Here is a 23668-nt window from a genome sequence, read left to right as displayed (position 1 = left end):
AGCAATATGTTGACAGATAATGCCTAATCTCTATATTTCCAAAACTGATGTGTGTGTTTTTCATGATGCTGTATCAAAGTTTTGGACAAACCATTTCTAATTCCATCAAAGTGCCAGTAACATTTTTGTTATGTTTTTCAGCTCTGACGTCACCTGATATGAAGAATCTGTGGGTGGAGTTGCTTCCATCAACATCGTCAGCTTGTCATGTACTGCCGACACATGGGCTCTCGACTCTGTCTTGCCGTCCTCACATAGGCCACTCACAGCCAGACCCACACCCAGCAAACACCCTGATCTAAAGCAAACAGACATTTTTTAGGATAAGCAAGAAATCAAAGTGATTACATTCCTTCAACCCAAGATCACAAGAAGTCATGACAATATCATATATGATGACTGATTATCTCACCTGTTCTCCAAGTCCTTGGACAAACAACTGTTCTCCAGCACATCCATTGACTTCCATATTTCAATCATGCCCTGTATCAAGTAGAGCAAGCACACAATGTATGTTTAAGTGTTTGATGTGAGTAGCCATTTATAATTGTGGAAAACAAGCTTCTTCAGGTAAATACAAATGCATCTCTACTTCTATGAGAAGAAGCTATTAAACATTGTTCCAAAGAATCTATGTTTTTTATCCATAAAGGAAAACTCACACATTGAAATATTTATGATATTTACATAAACCAGCATCTTATGTGCAATACTGCATACAGATTCTTTGTAACACTGTTTCCATGATTTTCTGTACAGTGGAGACATACTTGAACAAAGATCCAAAATCAATCATTGTACTGATCAAGATCATTGAAAGTCCAATAATCAGGCACAGACTTAAGTTGTTTTAGTTCTAACATGGCTTTATGGAATATGGCCATGATAGTAATGAAATTTTGGTTTCAGTTGGAAGGTCCACTGTTATCGATATCACGACAGTGTCAGACAGTTGTAAACATTCAAACTGCTTACAGAAACACTTGAACATTAGCCTCAGACCACTGAATCATCAGGCTTCTCACCTTGGCTCCACCGACATCAGAAATGTGTTCTTCAAACAATCTCCCCATGAACATTCCAAGTCCCAGGCCATAGTGGAACTGAAGAACTGGTGATTCCTCACACCCCGGTTGCCCTGGTAACCTGTCTGTTGCCATGGAAATAACCTGGTAGATTCTATCTGAATCCATAGTGATGAAGATAGGCACAAGCTGTGACAGGGCCACACAGGCCGAGGACCTGGCCAGAAGACTGGCGGGTAGCTTGTCACCAGCTGTTCTCTGCAAGTAACAATGCATTGACAATGTCACTTTTCTTGTGCAATTGTTCCAAATGTGCCATGCTAAGACAGTCATCTTAAGAGAGTCTTTAGTCCTATCAAACACATTCACCGGTCTGTACTCATTACATTTGTGTTCTCAGTGTAGTTTGACACCAGTTTGAAGACCAAGGTTACAAAGTTGCTTCCTGGTGCACACAGCAATATTTCAACTGTATGAAGGCCATCTCGATCCTGTCTCTACCATCCACAGATTCAGTTTTCTGTATCGCTAAGTCTTCAACATTTGAAATGAAAGGTACTTATCAAAGTCTACAAAGTGAAAAAAGGTTTTGTAATTTACTTCGTCCAAAAACTTCAAATTTCTGTGTGTTTCCTTACATTTAAACCTCATTTTTTCAAAGTCAAATTTTGTAGCTTCTTTATGGGTGTTGTAATGATTAGATGGTTGTGCTGTTGACCTGTAAACTGTTTCTCTGATTATTGGGGTGGTGTTGTAGCCAGTTGGTAAAAGCTTTCACTTGTCACACCAAAGAAGTGGCCTACATACCCCACACGGGTACAATGAAGGAAACCCATTTCTGATGTCCACCATCCTATGTTAAGGAATAATGCTACAAGCAGTGGAAAACCTTTTTCACTATTCATTCTGATTATTTGTTTACACCATCTACAACCTGTCATGCAAAATAAATCAATTTTTTATGAAAAAAAGAGCACCTGCTGACAGAGGCCGAGAATCTTCCCTTTGGGCTTGAAGGACACCTCCATCAAACACATGATGGTATCCATGGCAACTGTCAACCAATGAGAATGACTGAGGTGTTGACATGTCTCTTCAGCAGCTTTCAGTGAGTCCTCATCCAGGCCAGTTGCATGTCGTGATGCAGCTACTGCCAGCCCAGCTAGAGCTAGGACTGAGTTGCCTTGAGCAGTGGGGTTTCCCCTGTGGAATCAGGGAGCAGTCATTAATGTAGTTTGTTCTGTGAGAAGAAACTGGTGCCTTTAATCACCCTTCTCAAAAAATGTCCACAATTTTTGACAATCATTTTTTGTATAGAACATAAAGATACAATGTGTGTGGGTAACTTTCATATTTTTACTTGTCATATAGTAGTTTTGTATGAAAACCGCATGCAGCTTCTTTTGTAGCATTCATAATTTACTTTGCATCTGAATTCTAAATTTTGATATTTTTCTTGTTACTGGTTATTGGTTTGTGAATACTCTACTGTTAGTAGTTATGACAGTGACCTATATAACACTGACAGGCAATGCACCGAGTATAGGTAAACATGTTGTGATTGGTTATCATAACTTGAACTGTCAAATCATAAGTAGTTTAGCATAATTATCATAATACCTTAAACACCTGAAACTGATGACAAGAGAACATGTCTGATATAATTAAATATTTACTGTTAGGGGTAAAAATATCTACAACATCATCAGACAGGCTACTTTTGAAATCTGACCATCCACGATAAAAACATACTGTTCCTGATGGTCAGGAAGGCAGGTTTTAAATTCTGCCAAATATGACATATGTTACATCTGATCAACTTCTATATGGCATAATGTGTTCATACTCCTATGACAGATTTATGTCTTAGACATATTACATGTGTGACATCTCTTACACACCTGGACGCTGTCTTTATGAGGTCAGCAATAGCATCTCTAACCCTGGAACAAACAGGACGAGAAGTTAGTATGAAATATCAGTGCTTTTGAAATATTTGTTCAGGAAACTTTGGTTAAATCTAGAGTTACTATGTATCTACAAAGATATAACTCTATCAATATTTATATTATTCATGACCACTCCAACTTCAATTACGACCAAATAAACATGAATTACTAAACTTAAACAGTTTGCTTTATAATATCAGCTACATTTATGTAAACTACACTTCGGCCTACTATAAACAGAATGTCTGAAAATGGTTGAAATCTAGCACCTCACAACCAAGATCCTGTGCCTAAACGTTTTATTGAGAAAACAGATCAAACTTACCAAAGCCATGCTGTGTCCTGGGCTAGCTTGGCATCATTAGGTTCAATATCGCCTCTCTTTATTTCCAGCTCCACATCAGCTTTCTTGGCCTGTAAGGATATTCATTGGAAGGGTTTGATGAAGGGATAACAAGAGTTATCTCCCTTTGACCAATATCCTGGTAATGTGTTCCAAACTAAACTTCCATACTTGAAAAAGACAGTATCAGCCTTGATAATTACAGCTGAAATGAACTTACTTATCTTTATGACAACTATCAGATCTGTTCTAACAAATCAAGTTTGTATGTCAAACCAAACTTAGGGACAGGTTGTGTTGTGGTTTGTCAGCAATTTTGCACATAAGATATAAAAATTATGCTGATGATCATTGATTTTGTACATGACAAGCAGGTGGGGTGGACATGGGAGGTGGAGTCTCTTACTTTGTATATACACTTTTTTATTGTTTTATATTATTTCATTTTTATTTTTATTTTATTTCTATTTTAATCAAGGAAAGTGTACTTTTTTGGTGTCCCTGTCTCTATTCCTCACTAACTTATGTGTCGGTAAACAAACATATTTCTGTCATATATATAGTAAATGGTAAGTTCAATATCCAATAACAAAATGGTTACCTCCAACATGGCTGTGAAGAGTCTGTCAACAAACGACGTCCACGCTTGGGGCATCAGCATACAGCGGTGCCACTCTGATGGCTGCACCGGCACCTGACGTACACATCATACATATTGCGTCACAGTGAGATTAGACATGAGGAACACAGTATCTCTTTTGGACAGGCCACTTTTTAAACGTTCTTTGAGATTTGTCTGAATGCTAATTTCCCTAAGTCTCAAGTATTCAGGGGATGAAAATGGTAAATAAGCAATTGGGTTAGTCAGGATTAAAAGTTTAAATTACAAAAAGTGACATATTCAGTTAAAAAAGTCAAGAACTTACTGAATGATGACTTGTTGCAGTACAAGTACTATATAAGGCACTGGAATTTATTTCAAAACATTGTTGAAATTTAATTACATTGTTTCTGCAAAGAATAAGAAGAAGTGCGTTCACAATAATTAGTTTTCAGGAATGTAATGCTTGTTAATGTAAGCACTGGTGTAGAAGTTGTCATAGATGTACTCTGGGCTGGAGGCATTTGATACTGAATAAAATATCTTGAGTCTCGAAAATCACTGAATTTGTTAACTCCCTACACAGCAAAATCAAACCTATCTGAAGATATCTGTGATAATCAACTCTCCTGTGTAAAGAAATAGAGTGATGAACTGAAAACCGCCAGTCTGAAGTTGCTACATGAAGTAGTTCATATATACTGTCATTGTACCTCAGACAGGAGTGTGCTGAACATCTGCTGATAGTTTTTTCCGTGTGAGACGATGTAATGACGCCTTGGTCTGCCATCTCGGCCAACTTCCACTGGAGGATCATAGCAAAACAGTAGCCCAGCTGAAGGGAAAAAAACCCAAAATGACCGCAGGGCATCAGACACAGATCTGAGTAGTGGACACAGATGACTACTGCTGCTGCTACTGACACACTATACTTACATAGAGTTCATGTACTAGGAAGTAAACAAATGTCAGTGTGTATTAGTGTGTGTTGGTGTGTATTGGTGTGTAATAAGGAGTTGAGAGGATATTCTTTTTTTGGTGCTTTTGCAGAGTATGTGGGTATATACTGGTAGCTTTGTAGGTTGGTATTTACGTGTAGTTGTATGGGTTGATGATGCTGTGTATGACGCTATTCTCGTTTTTGGCAGGGGTGTGGAATTGAAATGTGGGTATTCAGGGGTGATTGTATGTTTGAGTCTATTCTTTTGGGGGTTAAGAGGGTGGAACTGAGGTATGGGTATTTTGCGGTGGTTCTATGTGTGGATGGTGGTGTGTATGAGGTTATTCTTTTGGGGAGTATTTAGGCGGATGGAACTGAGGAATGGGTATTTAGGGGTGGTTGTATGTATGAGGCTATTCTTTTTCAGGGTAGGGGGGTGGATTTGAGGTATGGGTTTTTATGGGTGGTTGTATTGGTGGATGATTTTGTGTATGAAGTCATTTTTTTGGGGGGTAGGGAGGTAGAACTGAGGTATGGGTATTTAGAGGTGGTTGTATGTATTAGGTTATTCTTTTTAGGAGTAGGGGGGTGGTGGAACTGAGGTATGGGTATTCAGGGGTGGTTGTATGGGTAAATGATGACGTATGTCAGGCTATTCCCTTGTGGGGTAGGGGGTTGGAATTGAGGTATGCGTTTCTCGTGGTGGTTGTATGGATGGGTTATGGTGTTATTCTGTTGGCAGGCTGACATATGTGGAAAGACAGAGTACTGTGCAGTGGTAAGGGTATTGCCTGGTCTGTGGGTCAGTGTGGGGGTGTTACTGGCAGTGGGGCAGGATGTTAGCTGACCATCCAGCACTTCACATTTGGACAGACTACAACCTACCAATTTTACTTACTTTGAGAACACATAGAAAAACCATACATAAATGTAGAATGTCAAGCACACTTTCTAAAACATTTAATATTCATGGTATTGTCCAAGCAATCTCATCTCAATATCAGAGTAAAACCTCATTCTGTCCAAAAAGGTTCTTGCCCTGTCATTACGGTCAAAATGTTGTTTCCAAACTTTGCTAAACAGTAAGGCAAGCTATGCCTGAAAGTTACTAACCAACAAAATATTTGACTAGTCCTAAATTTGATTGCAGACATGGATTTTATCATTTAGATGCTAATATGCCGAAATTTTTTTATCAAGCCATAAACTTCCATGATTTAAAAGTGTTTTTAACTTAAAGAGAGAGTGATATATTTTTAAAATGACCACATGAGCATTCACTAGCCAGTCGGGCCAGTAACTGTGAAGATGTACTTGCCTGATTGGATTTTTACTAGACACGGGCTAGCAGGCCACAGGCTAATTCTCAAACTGCATGCATTTGGTGAAGGTGATATGATGAAGTACTTGTCCAAACATTCTACTTCCCATCACCCCTCATAACGAACTACTTGAAGCACTCTGAGGAATACAGATGTCTGCTTATTTGTCACTACTAATTCAACTACATAAGCTGTTTTTCATGGAATCACCCATATCGGCCATCATACACATATCTGATCACGACAGATCATTCATTATCAGCTTCACACAATTTTTGTCAGGGCATCTCAATTTCTACAGTCCAACAGGTCTGTCATTTTGTACCAAATGACTATAGGAGAAAAATTATTTCTGGGGCAAGTAGACAAGGAAATTGTCGTCTCCATTTTGATGTCTACCATTAGCCACAAGCAGATCTTTGCATCAGATGATCCTCATATTATCCAGGATGAAAAATAAGTCCATGTCTTCAGCTAATGGGTGAAGAAGGCCAGAAACTCACTCCACATGTGTGAGTTTCTAGAGAAGAATAACAAAACAAATCTGTCCATTTACATTTTGTCAGTAAAAACTTTTTGTAAGCAAACACTGTTTTTTTAATCAGTAAACACCATTTATATCCTTAAATCCCTTTTCCATCAGAAAACATTTGTCGTAAATGCCATTTTTGAGCAATAAACATCTTTTCTCAGTAAACATGTTGTGGGATGCATAGATGTTTTACAAACAGGCAATAATGATTATCTGATGGTTTAGTGTGTGACAATCCATAGTGATGTGACAGAATTATTCAATACAATTGCTGAATCATTAGGTCATGAATTCACATGAAATGATCCACATACATAAAAGTAACATGCTAACAGCAGGAAAAATACCGTTGAAAATGTTTACTATAAATTCTTTCCAATTTTATTTATTGCTTTATGGATTTTTGTCAAAAATAAAAACAAACTCAAAAACGTAATATTTCTTCTAAATATTAAAAGTATTTTACTTCTGGCAATTTATACAGTGTAAATGGGGAAAAAGAATTCAAACATATTTGTAAGTTTAATTTTTTGCCAATAAAAACATAAGGATTTTATTTTTTGAGCAGAGAATTTTTTTTTTCTTATTCTTAAAAAATATAACAGGCAGATTTGTAAAACAAGAAATAAAATCGGTCTGGCCTGTGGCCTGTAACAGACTTCATAAGCAAACATATTTACTCAAGTTTTGCCAGTAACACTTCTACAGTAATTCTGACTAAAGGTGGTGTTTCTGTTCATGACATGGATAGTGTTAATGCACTGCATGATATATGTTCTGTATTGTGCCAAATTTTGTGGTCACAGTCGTTACTATTTCTTCCAACTAACATGCAAGTCCGGGGCGAAGTCCAGGCTGGTTAGTCTTCTCATACTGAGACAAGATGAACCCTGGGATACTGCTGACTGCTTTCCCCTGATTGGCTGCAGCTCCTTGTCGCCGTAGTGATGAGTGGTAGATGCCTCTTGGAAGATTTTCTACCTCTTTGCCAACCATGGATGATAAAAATACTTCATAATCTGTTAATATATTAAAAACAAACTTTTCAACATATGGTTTTCCTGAAAATGAAAGTACTGGTGCGAGAAGTCCAAATAAGGAAGAAGAAAAGATGGAAGCAAGATGGCAAGGTTTGTAGGAGGACTATGTATGGGCAATTCAAGTCAACGAACGCTATTTCATTATTCTTTCAACTCATTTTAAAATTCATATCAACCTTGAAGGTAACCACTTAAAATCAACAACAATATGAGCTTTATGAAGAAAACCAAGTCTGTGAATGTTGGCATACCTTCTAGAACTTGAGCATGGAGAGTTTTGAGCAGACGTGTGTAGCAGACGCCAGGTACAAATGTCAGGATCTGGTCGATGGTCAAATCAGGGTCATCTTGTTGTGCTGCTATCTGGGCTGCTTGCTCACGGAGGTCCTCCGTTATCTGAAGCAAAAGACATGGATGTAATCACACTTAGGATTCATGTTTAACAGTGACAGAGAAATGCTTTTGGCTATTTTGCGAGTGAGTGAAAGAGTGAGTTAGTGAGTGGGTGAGTGAGTGAGTGAGTGAGTGAGTGGGTGAGTGAGTGAAAGAGTGAGTGAGTGGGTGAAAAAGTGAGAGCTCAATAAAGGGTCAAACAGCATGGACTCAAAAGCACCACATTATTATTATCACAAACAGTTCTAAAGACATGCATTCCACAAACAAAAACATCTTTAGAACAACAATCTCAGGAAAAAATTGAGCTGAACTGTAACTACACATGTGCCTGAAATGTTTTCATGTCCATTATCAACTCAGCAAGAGTATAAATGGAGAGTCATATTTTTTCACCAGTGCATGATGCAGAGTTATTTCTTTATCTGGTATTTGAATTTACAACCATAACGGAAGTGACTGGTGTGGACAGTGAGTAAGCATTGCCTATACACAGTTCTTGCGCACAGTTATTTGGTGTATTCCAACAAATCAAACATTAGTGTACTGCAAAGCCGACTGAATCACGATGCAGCAGAGTAGCAATGCTATAGATCTTATTTGACAACTGAATGGTTCTTTTGGCTGTCTTATGATAAGAGTGAGTGAGTGAGTGAGTGAGTGAGTGAGTGAGTGAGTGAGTGAGTGAGTGAGTGAGTGAGTGAGTGAGTGAGTGAGTGAGTGAGTGAGTGCCATGGTGACAGAGCGAGTAAGTGAGCAAGTGTCAACCTAGTACCATGGATATCTTGAATTATGTTTCCAATACATTTCCATGGCAACAACATGATATCTACATTGCCAATACACAACTGCTTAACCTCTGCACAAACTATTCAATGAGAGACCATTTTTTTCATGTGTGATACATGGGCATACGATCGACCTTATCCGATCTACAATTCATAAAAATGTGGATGGATTCAACTATATTCTGGTTTTCACAGTGACTGAGTTCTTTCCATTCACGAAGTCACCATAGACTAGAGAGCATTAAGGAAGATCATGATAGTGTATGGAGATGCTGTTTCTCATCTTGTTGGACTTTAAAGTCAATTGTGGACATTGACTATGTGTGATTGTGATTGCGATCAGTACTTTATCAATTTCTTACATTTACACAGTTACATAATGCTAAACATTGCGTACAGTTATGTATGTTATGTATTGTGTGTGATTGTGATTAGTAATTTATCAATTTGCTGAACATAATACAACTGATAGTCCACTTGTGTCTTTCTTGCCTTGATCATATCCTCCATCACCCCACCATCCCCACCCTCCCCACCATACCATGTGGGATTAGTTAAACAAACAAACCCTCTAAATACCAGCAAAAGTAGCAACAATATTAACCCAGCATCCCCAGGATCATAACTGACTGAGATCATGTGTATTTTTTAGTTTCCGAGGTAACATGAGTGATTGATGATATTTTATTTGTGACACAAAACTACAGATCATCCAAGAATATCACCTGGGCAGGTAGGAAGCTGACAAGGAACTGCTCCGGGGAGAATGCGGACAGTGCTCTCAGTGCTGCCCCCTGGATGGTGGTGTTGTCACTGTGACAGTATAGCCACAGGTTCCGCACAACTTCCACCTGAAAGTTCTGACCAAAAGACAAATTTTATCCTTCATTATGAGTTAAAGTCAACATTTGGGGTAGTTGCACTTTCAGGTGGAATCCTGTACAAGTGTAGCTAAAACTGAAAGCTGGAAGTTGTGTACATGTATTTTCAGCATGGAATTCCTGTACAATACAAGTACAATACGAGTACAATACAACCAGTATTCAACATGTAACCATTTCTGTGGAAGTTCTCATATCATTGTGTCTTTTCAGACTCATTTGTGTGAGTTTTTTCTTGTTTCTTATAGGAAAACTGATAAACCCATGACAATTCATTCTGTGTGCCAGCAACATTTGTCCCTACAGATGGTTTGTCTCGACAGGTCTCATTCAGCTGACGTACCTCGAATTCAGGAGTCTTCTCTGTCAGTGAAGCCACCAGAGAAAATAAGTCACAGATCTTCTCCACGACTGGTGGCCTAGAATGTATGAGTGATTGAAAACAACAATGTCACTTGCCTTGGCCTAGTTTTTCGAAGCTCAGATATGGCTAAGATGGTTATAATTTAATGCTAATGTTAATGTAGGGCACTTACGACTATCTGACTATCTGGTAGCCAAGACAGCCTTGAAAATCTAGGCCCTGGATAATAACATACAAATATGTGAGTGCGCATGGTGGCCAAAATGAGTTAGTGATGATTATGTTTTGTGACAGGCAATATTACAGCTATAAAAAAGGCCAGACCAATTTTATTTCTTGTTTTACAGATATTTGTCCCCGTTTTGTTTTGAAAACTTAAAGAGGGGAAAAAACAGAAACAAAATCACCAAAGTAACATTCCTTCTAAGTACTCAAAGTATTTCACTTTTGGCAGTTTATGAAGTGTACATATGGCAAAAAACAATCTAAAATATTTTCTTGTAAGTTTATAATTTTGGCCAATAATAATATTAGGATTAATTTTTAGAGCTGGGATAATTATTTTTTATTTCTTTTCTTATCCTTGAAATAATACAGCAGGCACATCCATAAAACAAGACATAAAATTGGTCTGGCGAGTAGTATAGGGAATGGGGGTTCTGGCTCACTTTCAAGAAATGTCTCTACAAAGCCTTATTTAGTAAATAAGGCTTTGGTTGGACCATTAGCTCTTGCTACTATTACCCCTACTATAAAAAAGTTGGCGGTAATTACTGTGCCTTGGTAGGAGGTAATACTGTGCCGTACGGTACGATCAATAATTCTTCTCTTACAAACCCCCTACCCGGCCCATCCCTCAAGTAGTATAAGTTAGGTTCGTCGGCTTTCATATCCACTTTATCTATGTTGTAAGTTTTGACTGACCATATAGGATCGGTGGCTCGCTATCGCCCCTATGTTATGTTTATATCGATGAAACAGTTTAACGTGAACCGCCTACGATCTCTTTGGTGTTCATAATAAAGGCTTGCTGGGCTTTTTGTATCCCCTGTTCTATGTACTTTTTTTTCTCGTCATCGCTGATAGCAGACTTACGAGACTTGGACCGAATATCTTGTTTCATTCCGTTATATTTTTTGAGTTCAGATAGGATTGAACGAAACTCCTCTTCTGAGATCTTACTGTCAGAGAGTGCCGTGGAAATTCGCTCACTCACTGTGTTCAGCTTTGCTTCGGCCAGAACCCTGATCTCGTCGTGTTTCAATGCCTTACGATTAAGTCTGCGTGATACTAACTTAAGCGCCAACCCTACCAACCCTGTCACCCCAGCCGTTATTTCAATACCTAGCACTATAGGTGCAGCCACGATGGTAGTCAACAACCCAACGCCTGCCGCCCCTAGTCCCATGCTGGTTGCCATAAGGGTAGTGTCAGCCCCGTCCACGATATTGAAAGCTCTATTGTACTTTTTACATAGAGCTTTCCGCGTGTCACGGTCTTGTTCTAGTTGACGTTTCACATCACATAACTGCCTCAAGCGGAACCCATCTACGGTTTCCAACGTCTTCGCTACTTCCTCTACGACTGGGTACAGACCCATCCTATAATATATATTTTGAAAGATATTTTAATTGAGGTTCAGTTAATATTCTATCAATTAATTTGAAGTCTATAAGGTCTAGATTACTAGTAAGGGTAATAGGTGAGAGGCTAATAGAATTTCCTGTTGTAATAAAAACCCCACTGAGGTTTATTAAGCGGTTTATAGGACCCCCGTGGGTATCCTGTTGTATAACAATACGACAATATTTTTTTGTGTGTTCGTCAAACCAGTGTATTGACACCCCGGGTAAAATTTGGTGTACTCTTGAGATGTTTTCATGTTGTAAAAACGTAAATAAGACTTCTATGATGAGTGTGAAAGGGGTGTATATATCAGGCCTTAAGTTAGCAGGATAATTGCTAAATGTTAATTTATTTTTTACTTCACTCCTTAACCTATTTTTTTCGGTATTACTAGTTCCTATGGCTACACTATCCGGAATGAAATCCCCGGCCCAGATGCCGTTGTTCCTAATCTTAGCGACAGTCCCATGTTCGTTTAATGTGATATAAGGTGAGGTGAGTGTTAAGTTGATCAGCCATTTGGGCTCTTTAAAATCTGGTAACGACACCCGTCTGAACACGTTGTCTTTGAAGTGCAGGATGTATAATTCATCTTCCTCACCAGGCTGATCGAATCCCTCTGTATCCCCCAGGTCGTTAAGTGTAGTGTTGGGATGATGACTGGTCATTATTATAATATTATTATATAATTTCCAACTGGTTTTCTGTTAATAATTCAGGGATGAAATTCATACCAATAAAGTGTATGTTGTTAGGTAGGAAGATCTTGGTTAGTGATATCTTGTTTTCCACGATCACGTTGACACCCTGCAGACTGGTGTTGGAGCCGACACCCACCCGCACGTAAACGTTGCAAACTTGATCCTTGTGTCGTTTCTCCCACCCTAGTTTGACCCCCTTCACGATCTCGACGTTATCCCCCGATGATTCCCCTAGGTAGACTCTGATGACCAGTGTTGTGTTTGACGGTATACCATCTAGTACTTTGCCCACGCCTTCGAATTCAGACACCAACTGTAATGCCACGTTTTGTATACCCGTTTTACTCGATAGCACGTGGAGTGGTGAATTGTTGACTGGGCTGACGACTATACTACGTCTCTGAGTTGGGACGTAAGCCACGAGCAGGAATCCATCGTTCACGACTTTATTTAGGTAGTGGTCTTTGTTATCAGTGAACACGTAGGGGGAGAAGAGCTTAATATGGAGCAACCAGTTACCATAATCGGGTAACAACACCCACTTGTCATCTTCGGTGAAGACGAGCCTATATGGCTGGTTCTTTTTGATGGTAGTTCTCTCAACATCGTCTAAGTCGAACAGTTTGCCCCCGAATGATGGGTATATTCTCCAGTTGTCATCACCGGTGTTGACGAGGGCGTACTTAGTGTTGACTGTTGCTCCTGTGGTATCTATCATATCACTTAGGGCTCCACCGGAGGAGACTTCAACGCGTTTGTAAATGTTGTTTTTCAGTTGCAAGGCGTACGTTTTACCATCTACTCCGGGAGCGTCGAAACCACGCGTGTCTCCGAGGTCGGAGATCCCGATATTGGCGCATTTTTTCACTCCGGGTCCTTGTGCGCTGGTCATGTTACATGAAGTGTTAAGCTGAGGTATCCTATATTTACAGGATTATGATTTATATCTAACACCGATATTGTCAGCTCAGGTATGTTACCCTGGGTTAATTTCTTATACTGCCGTGGTGAAAATGACTCGGTTCTACCGTCGTTGAATTTCTCAGTTTTCACTGGCACTGCCCTCAGTATAGTGGAAGGGTGACCTCCTTGAATGTTATACGTTGTGCTCACCTGATCGAGATGAATGTACAGCTCTCGGTACGGTACTAGGTCGGGTAACTTCGTGCCTGTGACGGTTGTTGTTGGTTTTATCTCGTCAGGAGGCATACCGAGCATCCTTGCTAATGGTCGGCCGAGCCTCAAAGGGTTTATTCCATTGTTGATTAACACCACTGTACCGTTTGAGTCGTTCATCTTGAGTTCGGCTCCCAGGGGTTTGAAGACCTCGTCGTTTAGAGAGCACACGCTGTAGTAACCGTCAGTTATCTGGCTGCGAGTTCCACTGACGAACAGCTTATTGTTGCTGATATTGATGTTAGTCCATTGCGGTAGGTAGGTGATATCGCAGAGTGCGACTTCGAGTTGACCTGACGTGTTATCGATCGCGTGCGTCAGCTGAACGGCCTCACCGCTCGTTATTCCTGGAAGTGTTATGTACATATTATAATATATGAATTATAAATTATAATATGGATTTAGCACACTTGAAAATCGTGGTGAATGCAGATGGTACGGGGTTTAAAACAACCTTTATTGATATCTTTGAAAAGTATGTCGTGTCCGTTAATAACGCGCAGGCGGTGGTAAACTGGAATCAAAACCCAATGCAGTTTTGGCAGAACCAACTCAACTTTGCTGTGTGGTGTGCGACGACAGGGTCGGGTGTGAAACCAGACTACGGTATAGACGAACTGAGTAAGGCGGTTATTTTGTTTCATATTTATTATCAAACGAGACGAATATTGAAGGAAATAAGTGCTCCTCTTCCCCAAGATAAAGCGTGGAGTATGACGAATAACCCCTATGATAGACGCGCTTATGAACGTGTTTGTGGGGAGTTTGAGATTCCAACGAATAAAGACTTTCGCCTTCCTGGTGTGAACCATGGTCTCGGTATAGTTCTCGTGTACTTCTACAGGTCCGGAAAATATTATGCCGGTTCTAAAGATGGTTCATACAACCCAAACCGGCATACATTTACAGGCCCCACAACGAATGAAAAGATCCATGTCAGCTGTATAAAGCAAACCAGTCCTGATGCAGCCACAGCCTGGACTAAAATGATCTCAAAAACATCGAAAGGATTCACTCGTGCTGGTACAATACGCTTGAACGACTCGATTCGAACGTACGTGTGGGCGCTGTTGGGTGCGCAGTCGATGACGCGTTCTAACATCCTCGGTAAGGGAACTGCTTACGACGCTCAGACACAATTCGTTTCCAACGTTGAGGATGCTATCAATTCTCCAGTTGATCTCCCGAGGGCTATCGACCGTTACCAAAACGTGTTAGAATACGCCAGATCGAAAGTCAATTACGTGTTCGGCGTGGGGTTGTACATGGCTCCGAGTGATATGCAACTGAGAATAAAAAAAGTGGTGGGTTATAACAACAAAATAGTCATAGCCACGGCGGACCAAAAGTTGGGCATCAACCCCGATATTAACACCCCCTATATCCCACACATCCCACCACGTGAAAAGGGTATAGTGGCGCCACCCCCGGAGCCTAAAGTTCATGTGTCCCCCCCACACCCTCATATGTATGTGGGGGTACAGCAGCATATTGATAATAAAACGGCCCTGGTGGTTGGTGGGGTAACTTTGGGACTTATTTGGTTAAAGATTTCTTAGCCGCTACGTACACCAGACCCGCCACGGCGACGATGGCTGCCCACAGGTTTTGACTGAGCCACATGGCAGTTTTAGACAGAGCGCTCAACAACCACGAGACGATGCTACCCAGGATGCCGGGAAGGGCTTCGGCGGCTTTACCAGCCAGTTTAGCTAGGCCTTCCCCGAGTTTTTTAATCCAGTCTTTAACCCCACCGCCAGGGGGTGTGGGGGTAACTCCCCCACCGGCAGGCCCCACAGGGGTTCCTCCCGTCAGTGACACCACCAGGGTTGATATAATGAAACCCAATGCAGTCAGAATACTGGCGATGGTGATCCCTTGCTCCCGGAACAATATCCGAATCCTGTCTGCTAACGTGGTGTCTCGGTGGAGGACTTGATTGATGGTTTCCCGTATACGGCTGACCTGGGATCTAAGCTTTTCTTTGTAGCCGGACGCTGTCTCCAACCAGGTCTGCCTTTCATCTTCCAAATTACGTATTCGTTCCTCAATGGTGGCTTTCATAGACTCGTCCTCAGTTTCACCGAGTTTTTTCTTTTCATAGGCGATGTGGTCGTCTATCTCACTCATTTTGGCTGTGCTTTTCCAGAGCTGACCACGAATGGTTTGCATCAACAGGTCCAACCCCCTCAGTTCCCGAACGGTAAATTCGAGTCCCGGGAAGGGCTCGTTCTCGTAGTCGGCCAACACCTTTTTAATATCATAAGTCATGTTTTGATCTGATGTGGCGTCCCTGATACTTTCCAGACCTTGAACTAACTTCGGAGGATACTGCTTAGGTCGCGCGCCACCGTAATCTGTGAAGCCTAGTTCATCTTGGACCAACTGACTTCCATGTTTACCGGCCAATGTTGATAAAGCAAGCGGTTCTCTAGTGCGTTTATTCATGAGATCGATCTCCGGGCGAGACTTCAAACGCAGCGTGCCATTGCTGAGGGTAAAATCGGAATAGTTCCTTCCCAACGGCTTGAGTTTGGATTTATTTTCAACTGCGTTGTAATAATCGTCGACGGCGCCTTTAAGGAGCTCGTCACCTTGCGAGAATGAGGTCTCCTGGTCATCATTGAATGCCTGGGCACTATCGTCCCACATATCATCCATAGGTATGTCTTCATCCATTAGTATTAAAAATATATTTCTTTTATATAACAATGTACGGTAGAAAATTAGATCCTTTCAGAAAATTGAGAGAGCCATTAGGAGCCAGAGCCGTGCGACAGTCGGTGACCATCACCAATAATCCCAGCAAGATAGACCAGAATCAAACTCTGCTGGTTAGATTTCCAAACCTTGGTGAGAATGACCTCATTGTACCAGGCACTGTTCGACTGGCGTTCAATATCACGTTGACCTCCGACAACGACAAACGCGAGCTAGTGCGGAACGTGGGTCGAGCTATCATCAAGAAAACGACCGTCAAGATCAGCGGTAACGAGGTGCTGAGCATCGACGACAGCGACGTGTTTCACTGCTACAAGGATCTCTGGAAAAGCGAGAGAGAACGAGTCAATGATGTGTACCAGGGCATCAGCAAATCAACCCGGGCGCGCATAGGATACGTCTTCACGACAGACCAGCAAGACAAGCTATCGGACGGTGAAAAGGCCATCGCTCTAGCATACGGAAATCGATTCTGCGTGCCGCTCGACTTCGAGTTGCTCACGGGACACGCGCCGTTTTACCAGGCCGCACTGGGTGATAGGCTCGAATACGAGCTCACGTTTAACGACTATAGCAAAGTAGTGCGTACGCCGAACGGTGATGAGGCCAGTTATGCCATAGACAACATCTCTCTGGAGTTCGACATGGTCACTAGCCCGGAGCTGGCCAGGCAGGTTCGAAGCCAGTACTCTGGGAAGATGGCTATCCTGTACGATCGCGTACTGAGGCATAGATCAGTCGTGCGAGATAAGAGCGACACTGTGTGGAATATCAACCTGAACGTGCCGGCGCGATCGATGAAAGGTATCCTGGTCGTCCCCGTGGAGGATTATGATCCATTCCGGAGGGACAGCGAGAAGTTTTTCAACCCCGAGATTGAAAAGGTGGAAGTTACCATCGAGGGCGTGCCCAACCAGCTGTTCAGTCATGGTATGAGGCCACACCAGCAGTGGGATGAGATAAAAAAGCTACCAGTGGGGGATTACATAACAAAGGACCTGGACCTCGGTTCCGTGCAGATCGGTGAATACCTGACCACCAAGTATGCCCTATGGTTGGACATGCGATCCACGGATGATGATAAACTGCACGGTAGCGGGCGCCGTATAGATAACGGCAGCGAAGGGATAACCATCCAGATTAATAAGAAGGCTCAAACCGCTGGTAAGTTGAAATTATATCTGTACGTTATTATGGACGCGCAACTTAATATAGACAATGGGAGATTTGTGCAAGCCATCTACTGATGGTGGGCATCCCCCCACACCCCCCAACAATAAACAAGACCCCCACACCCCCCAGGGGTACCCACAACTACCCACTGACCCACACTGCGCTATCATATGCGGGCAGACTGGCTGTGGGAAGACCGTTTTCGTGTTGGATATGTTGGAGGGTTACTACAAGGATGTGTTCGATAACATCGTTATCATGTGCCCTACTCTGAGCATGAATAAATCGTACGCGCGACCTTGGGTGATGACGGACCCGGACGTACACAAAATCGACCCTGGAACACGCCTGCAGGACTGGTTGAAAGCTCTTCACGAGAAATTTAAAGGAGAACCGACGCTGTTCATATTAGACGACTGCAGCGCTAATCGCGAGATAACAAAAAAGAGAGACATGCTATCGTACCTGGCCTTCTCCGGCCGTCATGCAAATCACAGCGTCTGGGTGCTAACGCAGAAGTTCAACTCGGTGTTGAAAGACCTCAGGGAGCAGACGCGATGGGTGGCCTTATTTCACTGCAAGGATAGGGATTCGTTTGAGGAGTGTTTGAGAGAGAACGATGTGATGAGTAAATTAGAACGGGAACGGGTGAAGAAACAGCTCGCTGAAACTAAACACGCTAAGCTCGTTCTAAAAACCGACCAACCAGTAGCATATAGAGTATACTAAAGCTAAGCAAAGCTAAGCAAAGCTAAGCTAAAGCTAAGCAAAGCTAAGCAAATGCTAAGCATAGCTATGATATTTGAAGTATTTGTCGTGTGCAACTTAACTTTCATTTCTCTGTGTTTTGTCTGTATCGGGTATTATATAATTAAAACTAAATCTTACTTGTTATATTATAAGATGGAGTGTGAGGAATTGCTCGAACAGTTGGGGGGTACCCCCAGTGGGGATTCCCCCAAGCGAGAGAAACTGGTGGCGTTGGCTGTTGGCGGCAAAGCCAAACATTACTTTGGAGACTACACCCCGGATAAAATTCACAAAATGTCAGCCGAAGAAATCGATAAGCTGTACGCTAGATACGAGTCCCGGCTCGGGGCAGAAATGACAAAGACAATAGGATCGGCTATGACCCAGATATACACCGGTATTGTATCACACTTCCTTCCCATTCCACCAGAGCGCCGACTTTACCTGTGGGAGGACCTCGAGAAAGACCCTTTTATCGAACACGCCGTGAGCTCTATCAGCTGCGGGCTGTACCACAAATATGGTATGTTGTTGGCTCCAGTGACGGCGGCTATTATCACAGCAAAACATTGCCAATTTGAGAGAAAGAATAATAATAATAGTATAGATGGATGCTGCACAGGAGGAGACCCCAGTGGTGGTACCCCAAACAGTGAGTCCCGAGGTGACGGTGGAGACCACTTCAACAGTAACCAGACAGAAGAATCCTAAGAGAGTAGCTGCCGGTAAAAAACGGTGGTGTAACCAACATAAAGTGACCAATCCAACCCGACTGTTGTTGGCTGTAGGCGTAACTGCTGCCTTGGCTATCTCGTGGTTATATACACGTGAGGGAAACCCTAACCGTGAGGTGGATACCCCCACGCCGCCGGCAGGCCCCACTATTGACCCGCATATCATGTTATAATTTTAATATTTTATATCATATACATAATGTCTGAGGGGAAAACGTTCGTCAACGACGCATACCACGCCACAGTGGTCGCTAGTCTAGCCGTAGGGTACGCTCGGTTGACTAAAATGGTGCTTAAACAACCAACTATCAAGCTAGATTTCAACCTGCAGGATATGGGTATGCTCATAATGAACCTTGGTATGGCGATGGCCACAAAAGACATCCTAGTAAAACAAGGGATCATACCTGATAATATAATGAAATAAATATAGGGATGGCCACGATAGCTATGATGGTCGGTGGGGCGTTAGTGAATGCCCTGGCATTTTCCGGGAGTAATTACCTCTTCTCGAAACTACGAGATGATCACGCGGCTGAAATACAGGAAGAAAGGAAGCGACACGATCTCGCTACTGAGAAATTACAAAGAGCACAGGCCGAGTACGCTAAAAAACGCCTCCAGAGGATCGATTTTATTAACGAACAACTCACGCGTGAAAACCATGCCGTTCAAACATTCAACGATGTCGATGAAGCAATGAAAGAATACTATCTACTAACTGGTAAACAATTGGAACCGCTCAATAAACCCACACTCGCTCAGTACTACACACCATCCAAGGGACAAATGAATCGTGAACTGGGCTTCATAGTGTTGGGTATAGCAGCTACTGCGTTGGTTGCGAAGCAATTAAACTAAAATACCTATATAAGTAAACATGAGACCCGCTCCATACCGATGCGAATATATACTTATGGGGAAGACCGAGGCCTGTGGTAGGAAATGCAGGAATCAGGGGTTCTGTTGTTTCCATATGGGAAGTCCTAACTACACGTGTTCTGTGTGTGGTATCGGGGTTAAAGGGCACTACTGTTTATGTAAAGCTCACGGAGCGAACGTAGTCAGACATCAACTCATATACGAGAATAAAAAAGGCTACATAAAAGAACGTAGGCGACTGCTCAAGATAGCCACTTAAGAGTTACCTCCCCTTACTGTGAACCAATTAGAGATTAGTTTTCTTAGGTGTAAACACGATGTCTACTGTGCGCGAGCTCAAGCGGGTCGCAAAACAGAGAGGTGTTATCGGGTATTCTAGAATGCGGAAGTCAGCATTGTTGAGATTACTAGGTTTAGAAGCCCCTCCTACGGTAAAACAATTAAAAGCTCAAGCGAAACAGCTTGGGCACACGGGTTATTCAAACCTGGGGAGAGCCGGGTTAACCGCATTGTTATCACATGCCCCCGTAGCAAAACCTCCCACTGTAAAACAACTGAAAGCCGAGGCACACGATTTGGGTTTAGGCGGGTATTCCCGTATGAGAAAACCACAGCTTGTAGAATTATTACGACAGAATAGAGCTATTGACCTACAGTTCGTGCGCACTGAGCGCGCTGTAGGTAACTATTTGAGAGGTTGGCGCATGCACGTTGATAGAAACATAGACATTACAGATATCAAGCCTCTGATAGCTGATAAGGTCAACCAGGAACTAAATAACCTAGGAAGTATCAAGTTTCAGATCACAGTGAAAATGTCGCTCGATAAGCAGGTTGGGAGTACCACTGAGTATGTTCAGCCTTACTTCCGAGGTCAACAAGAGGTCGTCACACATGCAGAGACCATTGACGCATCAATCGATACAAGTTTTCAGCAGATACGAGAATACCTAGAACGCTACACACACTTGGGGTCCGGGTGGGCTGTAGATAAAATCGATAATGTCTATCTAGACATAGCTAACTACGTGCCGTTCAGAGGCGGGTCATACCTAGCCTTGCCTCCCTACTACAGGAACAAACATGCCATAGTAAACGTTAAGAATAGAGGAAACGATTGCCTTAGGTTAGCTATCAGGTCAGCCTTATTTCCAGCTGGCAAGAATTCAGATAGGCTTTCTAGCTATCCCCAAGATGATGGGCTTAATTGGGATGGTATAGATGAACCCACCCCAATATCCCAGATCACTAAAGTAGAAAAACAGAACAATCTGGCTATAAATGTCTTTGGGCACGAAGGCAACACAACAATAGTACACAGGGTCAGCCCGGTGAAGGATCGTCAAGTTATCAATATATTCATGATCCAGCGAGGTGAAAAGTATCACTACACATGGATAAAACATCTCAGCCGGTTGTTGCACGACCAATCGGCACACAGAGAAAAGACCCACTTCTGTGAACGATGCCTACACGGTTTCAGTCGAGCTGATTTATTAGAATCCCACCGGGATGATTGTCAAGGTGTGGGGCAGACGGCCATACGAGTCGACATGCCTAAGGAAGGTGAAAATATCCTAAAATTCAGTAACCACAAGAACCAAATGTCTGTACCTTATATTATATACGCCGACTTCGAAGCCTTAGTTGTGGGTGGGGATTCCCCCACACCCCCTAGTGGGGGTAGCTTCACCCACAAGACACAAGAGCATAAAGCCTGTTCGTTTGGATACATTGTCGTCCGTTGTGACGGGGAAACGAAAGCTCCGGTAGTGTATAGGGGGCCTGACGCGGCTGAAAGGTTTCTAAAGTGTTTGCAGGAGGAAGAAAAAATTATTAGGAATGCATTGTATAGAATCGCTCCCATGCGTATGACCCGAGCCGACAGGCTAGCTCACGCTAGTAGCACTAACTGTCACGTGTGTGAATCACCACTTAACGGTGATTCGGTGAGAGATCACTGTCACATAACTGGTAAGTATAGAGGCGCCGCTCACAACGCGTGCAACCTCAAGCTTAAAATCAACCCTAAGACAATAAACATCCCCGTTGTCTTTCACAACTTGAGAGGGTACGACTCACACTTGATCATGCAGGCCATCGCGAAAATCGATGGTAATATAACGTGCATCCCCAACAACATGGAGAGATACATCTCCTTCAGCTTAAACGGACTTAGGTTCATTGACTCGTTTCAGTTCCTCCTGTCGTCACTCGACAGTCTGGTCAAGGCCAACAATACCTTCCCTATCACCGATCGATACACAGACGCCGAGACTAGACCCCTGCTTATGAGGAAGGGTGTGTACCCCTATGAGTACATAGATAGTTGGGCTAAGTTCACCGAGACCAGACTACCCCCTATTGACTGCTTTTATAGCAAGCTGAATGAGGCGTCCGTCTCACGAGATGATTACTCGCACGCGACTAACGTATGGAATAAACTGGGTTGTAAGAACTTGGGTGATTATCACGACCTGTACTTGAGGACAGATGTACTGCTGTTAGCCGACGTGTTTGAAACGTTCAGGCGGACCTGTTTAAAGCAGTATAAACTCGACCCCGCATGGTATTACACCAGCCCAGGTCTGTCGTGGGACGCCTTGCTTAAAAAGACCGGAGTTAATTTGGAATTGCTCACAGATTACGACATGCACCTATTCATTGAGAAAGGCTTGCGAGGTGGGATTTCCATGGCATCCAAACGATACGCGAAAGCAAATAATCAATACGTGAAAGGTTACGATCCTAACAAACCAACCAATCACATTCTCTACCTCGACGCAAACAACCTGTACGGCTGGGCCATGAGCCAGTATCTACCTACAGGGGGATTCGAATGGGTACCCCACGTTGATGTTATGGGGGTTGCACCAGATTCGAACAAAGGGTATATCCTCGAAGTTGACTTAGAGTATCCCAAGGAATTACACACATCGCACAACAGCTATCCCCTTGCACCCGAACGTATGAGGGTTAACACAGACTGGATGTCTGAGTACCAACATAACTTGTCAGGTGGTCGTGTGACAGACGTTGAAAAACTCGTGCCTAACTTAATGAATAAGACCAAGTACATCGTTCACTATCGCAACCTACAGCTGTACCTGTCGTTGGGTATGAGGCTGACCAAAATACACAGGGTGCTCATGTTCGACCAGAGCCCATGGATGGAGCCCTACATCAGAATGAACACAGACCTACGAAAAAAAGCCACCAGTGATTTTGAGAAAAATCTCTACAAGCTCATGAACAACTCGGTGTTTGGTAAGACTATGGAGAACCTGAGGAAACGCGTGACCGTGAAGCTGGTTAGATCTAGTGAGGAAGACAAGCTCAGGAAATTGATAGCCAATCCGGCATTCAACCGTAGTAAGATATTCACAGACAACCTGGTTGCCCTACACATGAAGAAAAGCCACATAAAATTCAACCGGCCTGTTTACGTGGGGATGAGCATCCTCGATTTATCCAAACACCTGATGTACGACTTTTACTACAACGAGCTCAAGAAACAGTACGGCGACAGGTGTGAAGTGCTGTACACTGACACGGATTCCCTGCTGATGGAGATTCGAACCGAGGACGTGTACGAGGACATGAAGAAACACCTCGATTTATACGACACCAGCGACTACCCTAAGACCCATACCCTACACAGTACGGTAAATAAAAAGGTCCTAGGTAAGATGAAGGACGAGTGTGCTGGCACGCCCATAGCCGAGTA

The 23668-nt window shown here is 42.6% G+C and overlaps 1 protein-coding gene across 1 annotated transcript in view; it reads right to left on the bottom strand.

The window, feature by feature from the left end:
* Positions 1 to 23668, bottom strand: part of LOC137277761 (focadhesin-like) — a 482967-nt gene that overhangs the window by 8193 nt on the left and 451106 nt on the right. Inside the window, exons 16-27 of the mRNA XM_067809678.1 lie at positions 10158 to 10233; positions 9659 to 9793; positions 8004 to 8148; positions 7543 to 7731; positions 4632 to 4753; positions 3919 to 4011; positions 3300 to 3388; positions 2927 to 2968; positions 2003 to 2228; positions 1026 to 1283; positions 413 to 483; positions 154 to 298 (exon numbers count right to left, since the gene is read on the bottom strand). Coding sequence (XP_067665779.1) covers positions 154 to 298; positions 413 to 483; positions 1026 to 1283; positions 2003 to 2228; positions 2927 to 2968; positions 3300 to 3388; positions 3919 to 4011; positions 4632 to 4753; positions 7543 to 7731; positions 8004 to 8148; positions 9659 to 9793; positions 10158 to 10233 — 1591 coding nt within the window. The remainder of the gene's footprint in view (positions 1 to 153; positions 299 to 412; positions 484 to 1025; positions 1284 to 2002; positions 2229 to 2926; positions 2969 to 3299; positions 3389 to 3918; positions 4012 to 4631; positions 4754 to 7542; positions 7732 to 8003; positions 8149 to 9658; positions 9794 to 10157; positions 10234 to 23668) is intronic.

Source organism: Haliotis asinina, chromosome 3, assembly GCF_037392515.1.
Source record: "Haliotis asinina isolate JCU_RB_2024 chromosome 3, JCU_Hal_asi_v2, whole genome shotgun sequence".
Taxonomy (NCBI): domain Eukaryota; kingdom Metazoa; phylum Mollusca; class Gastropoda; order Lepetellida; family Haliotidae; genus Haliotis; species Haliotis asinina.
The sequence above is the reverse complement of the archived record's forward strand: the minus strand, read 5'-3'. Positions and strand labels throughout refer to the sequence as shown.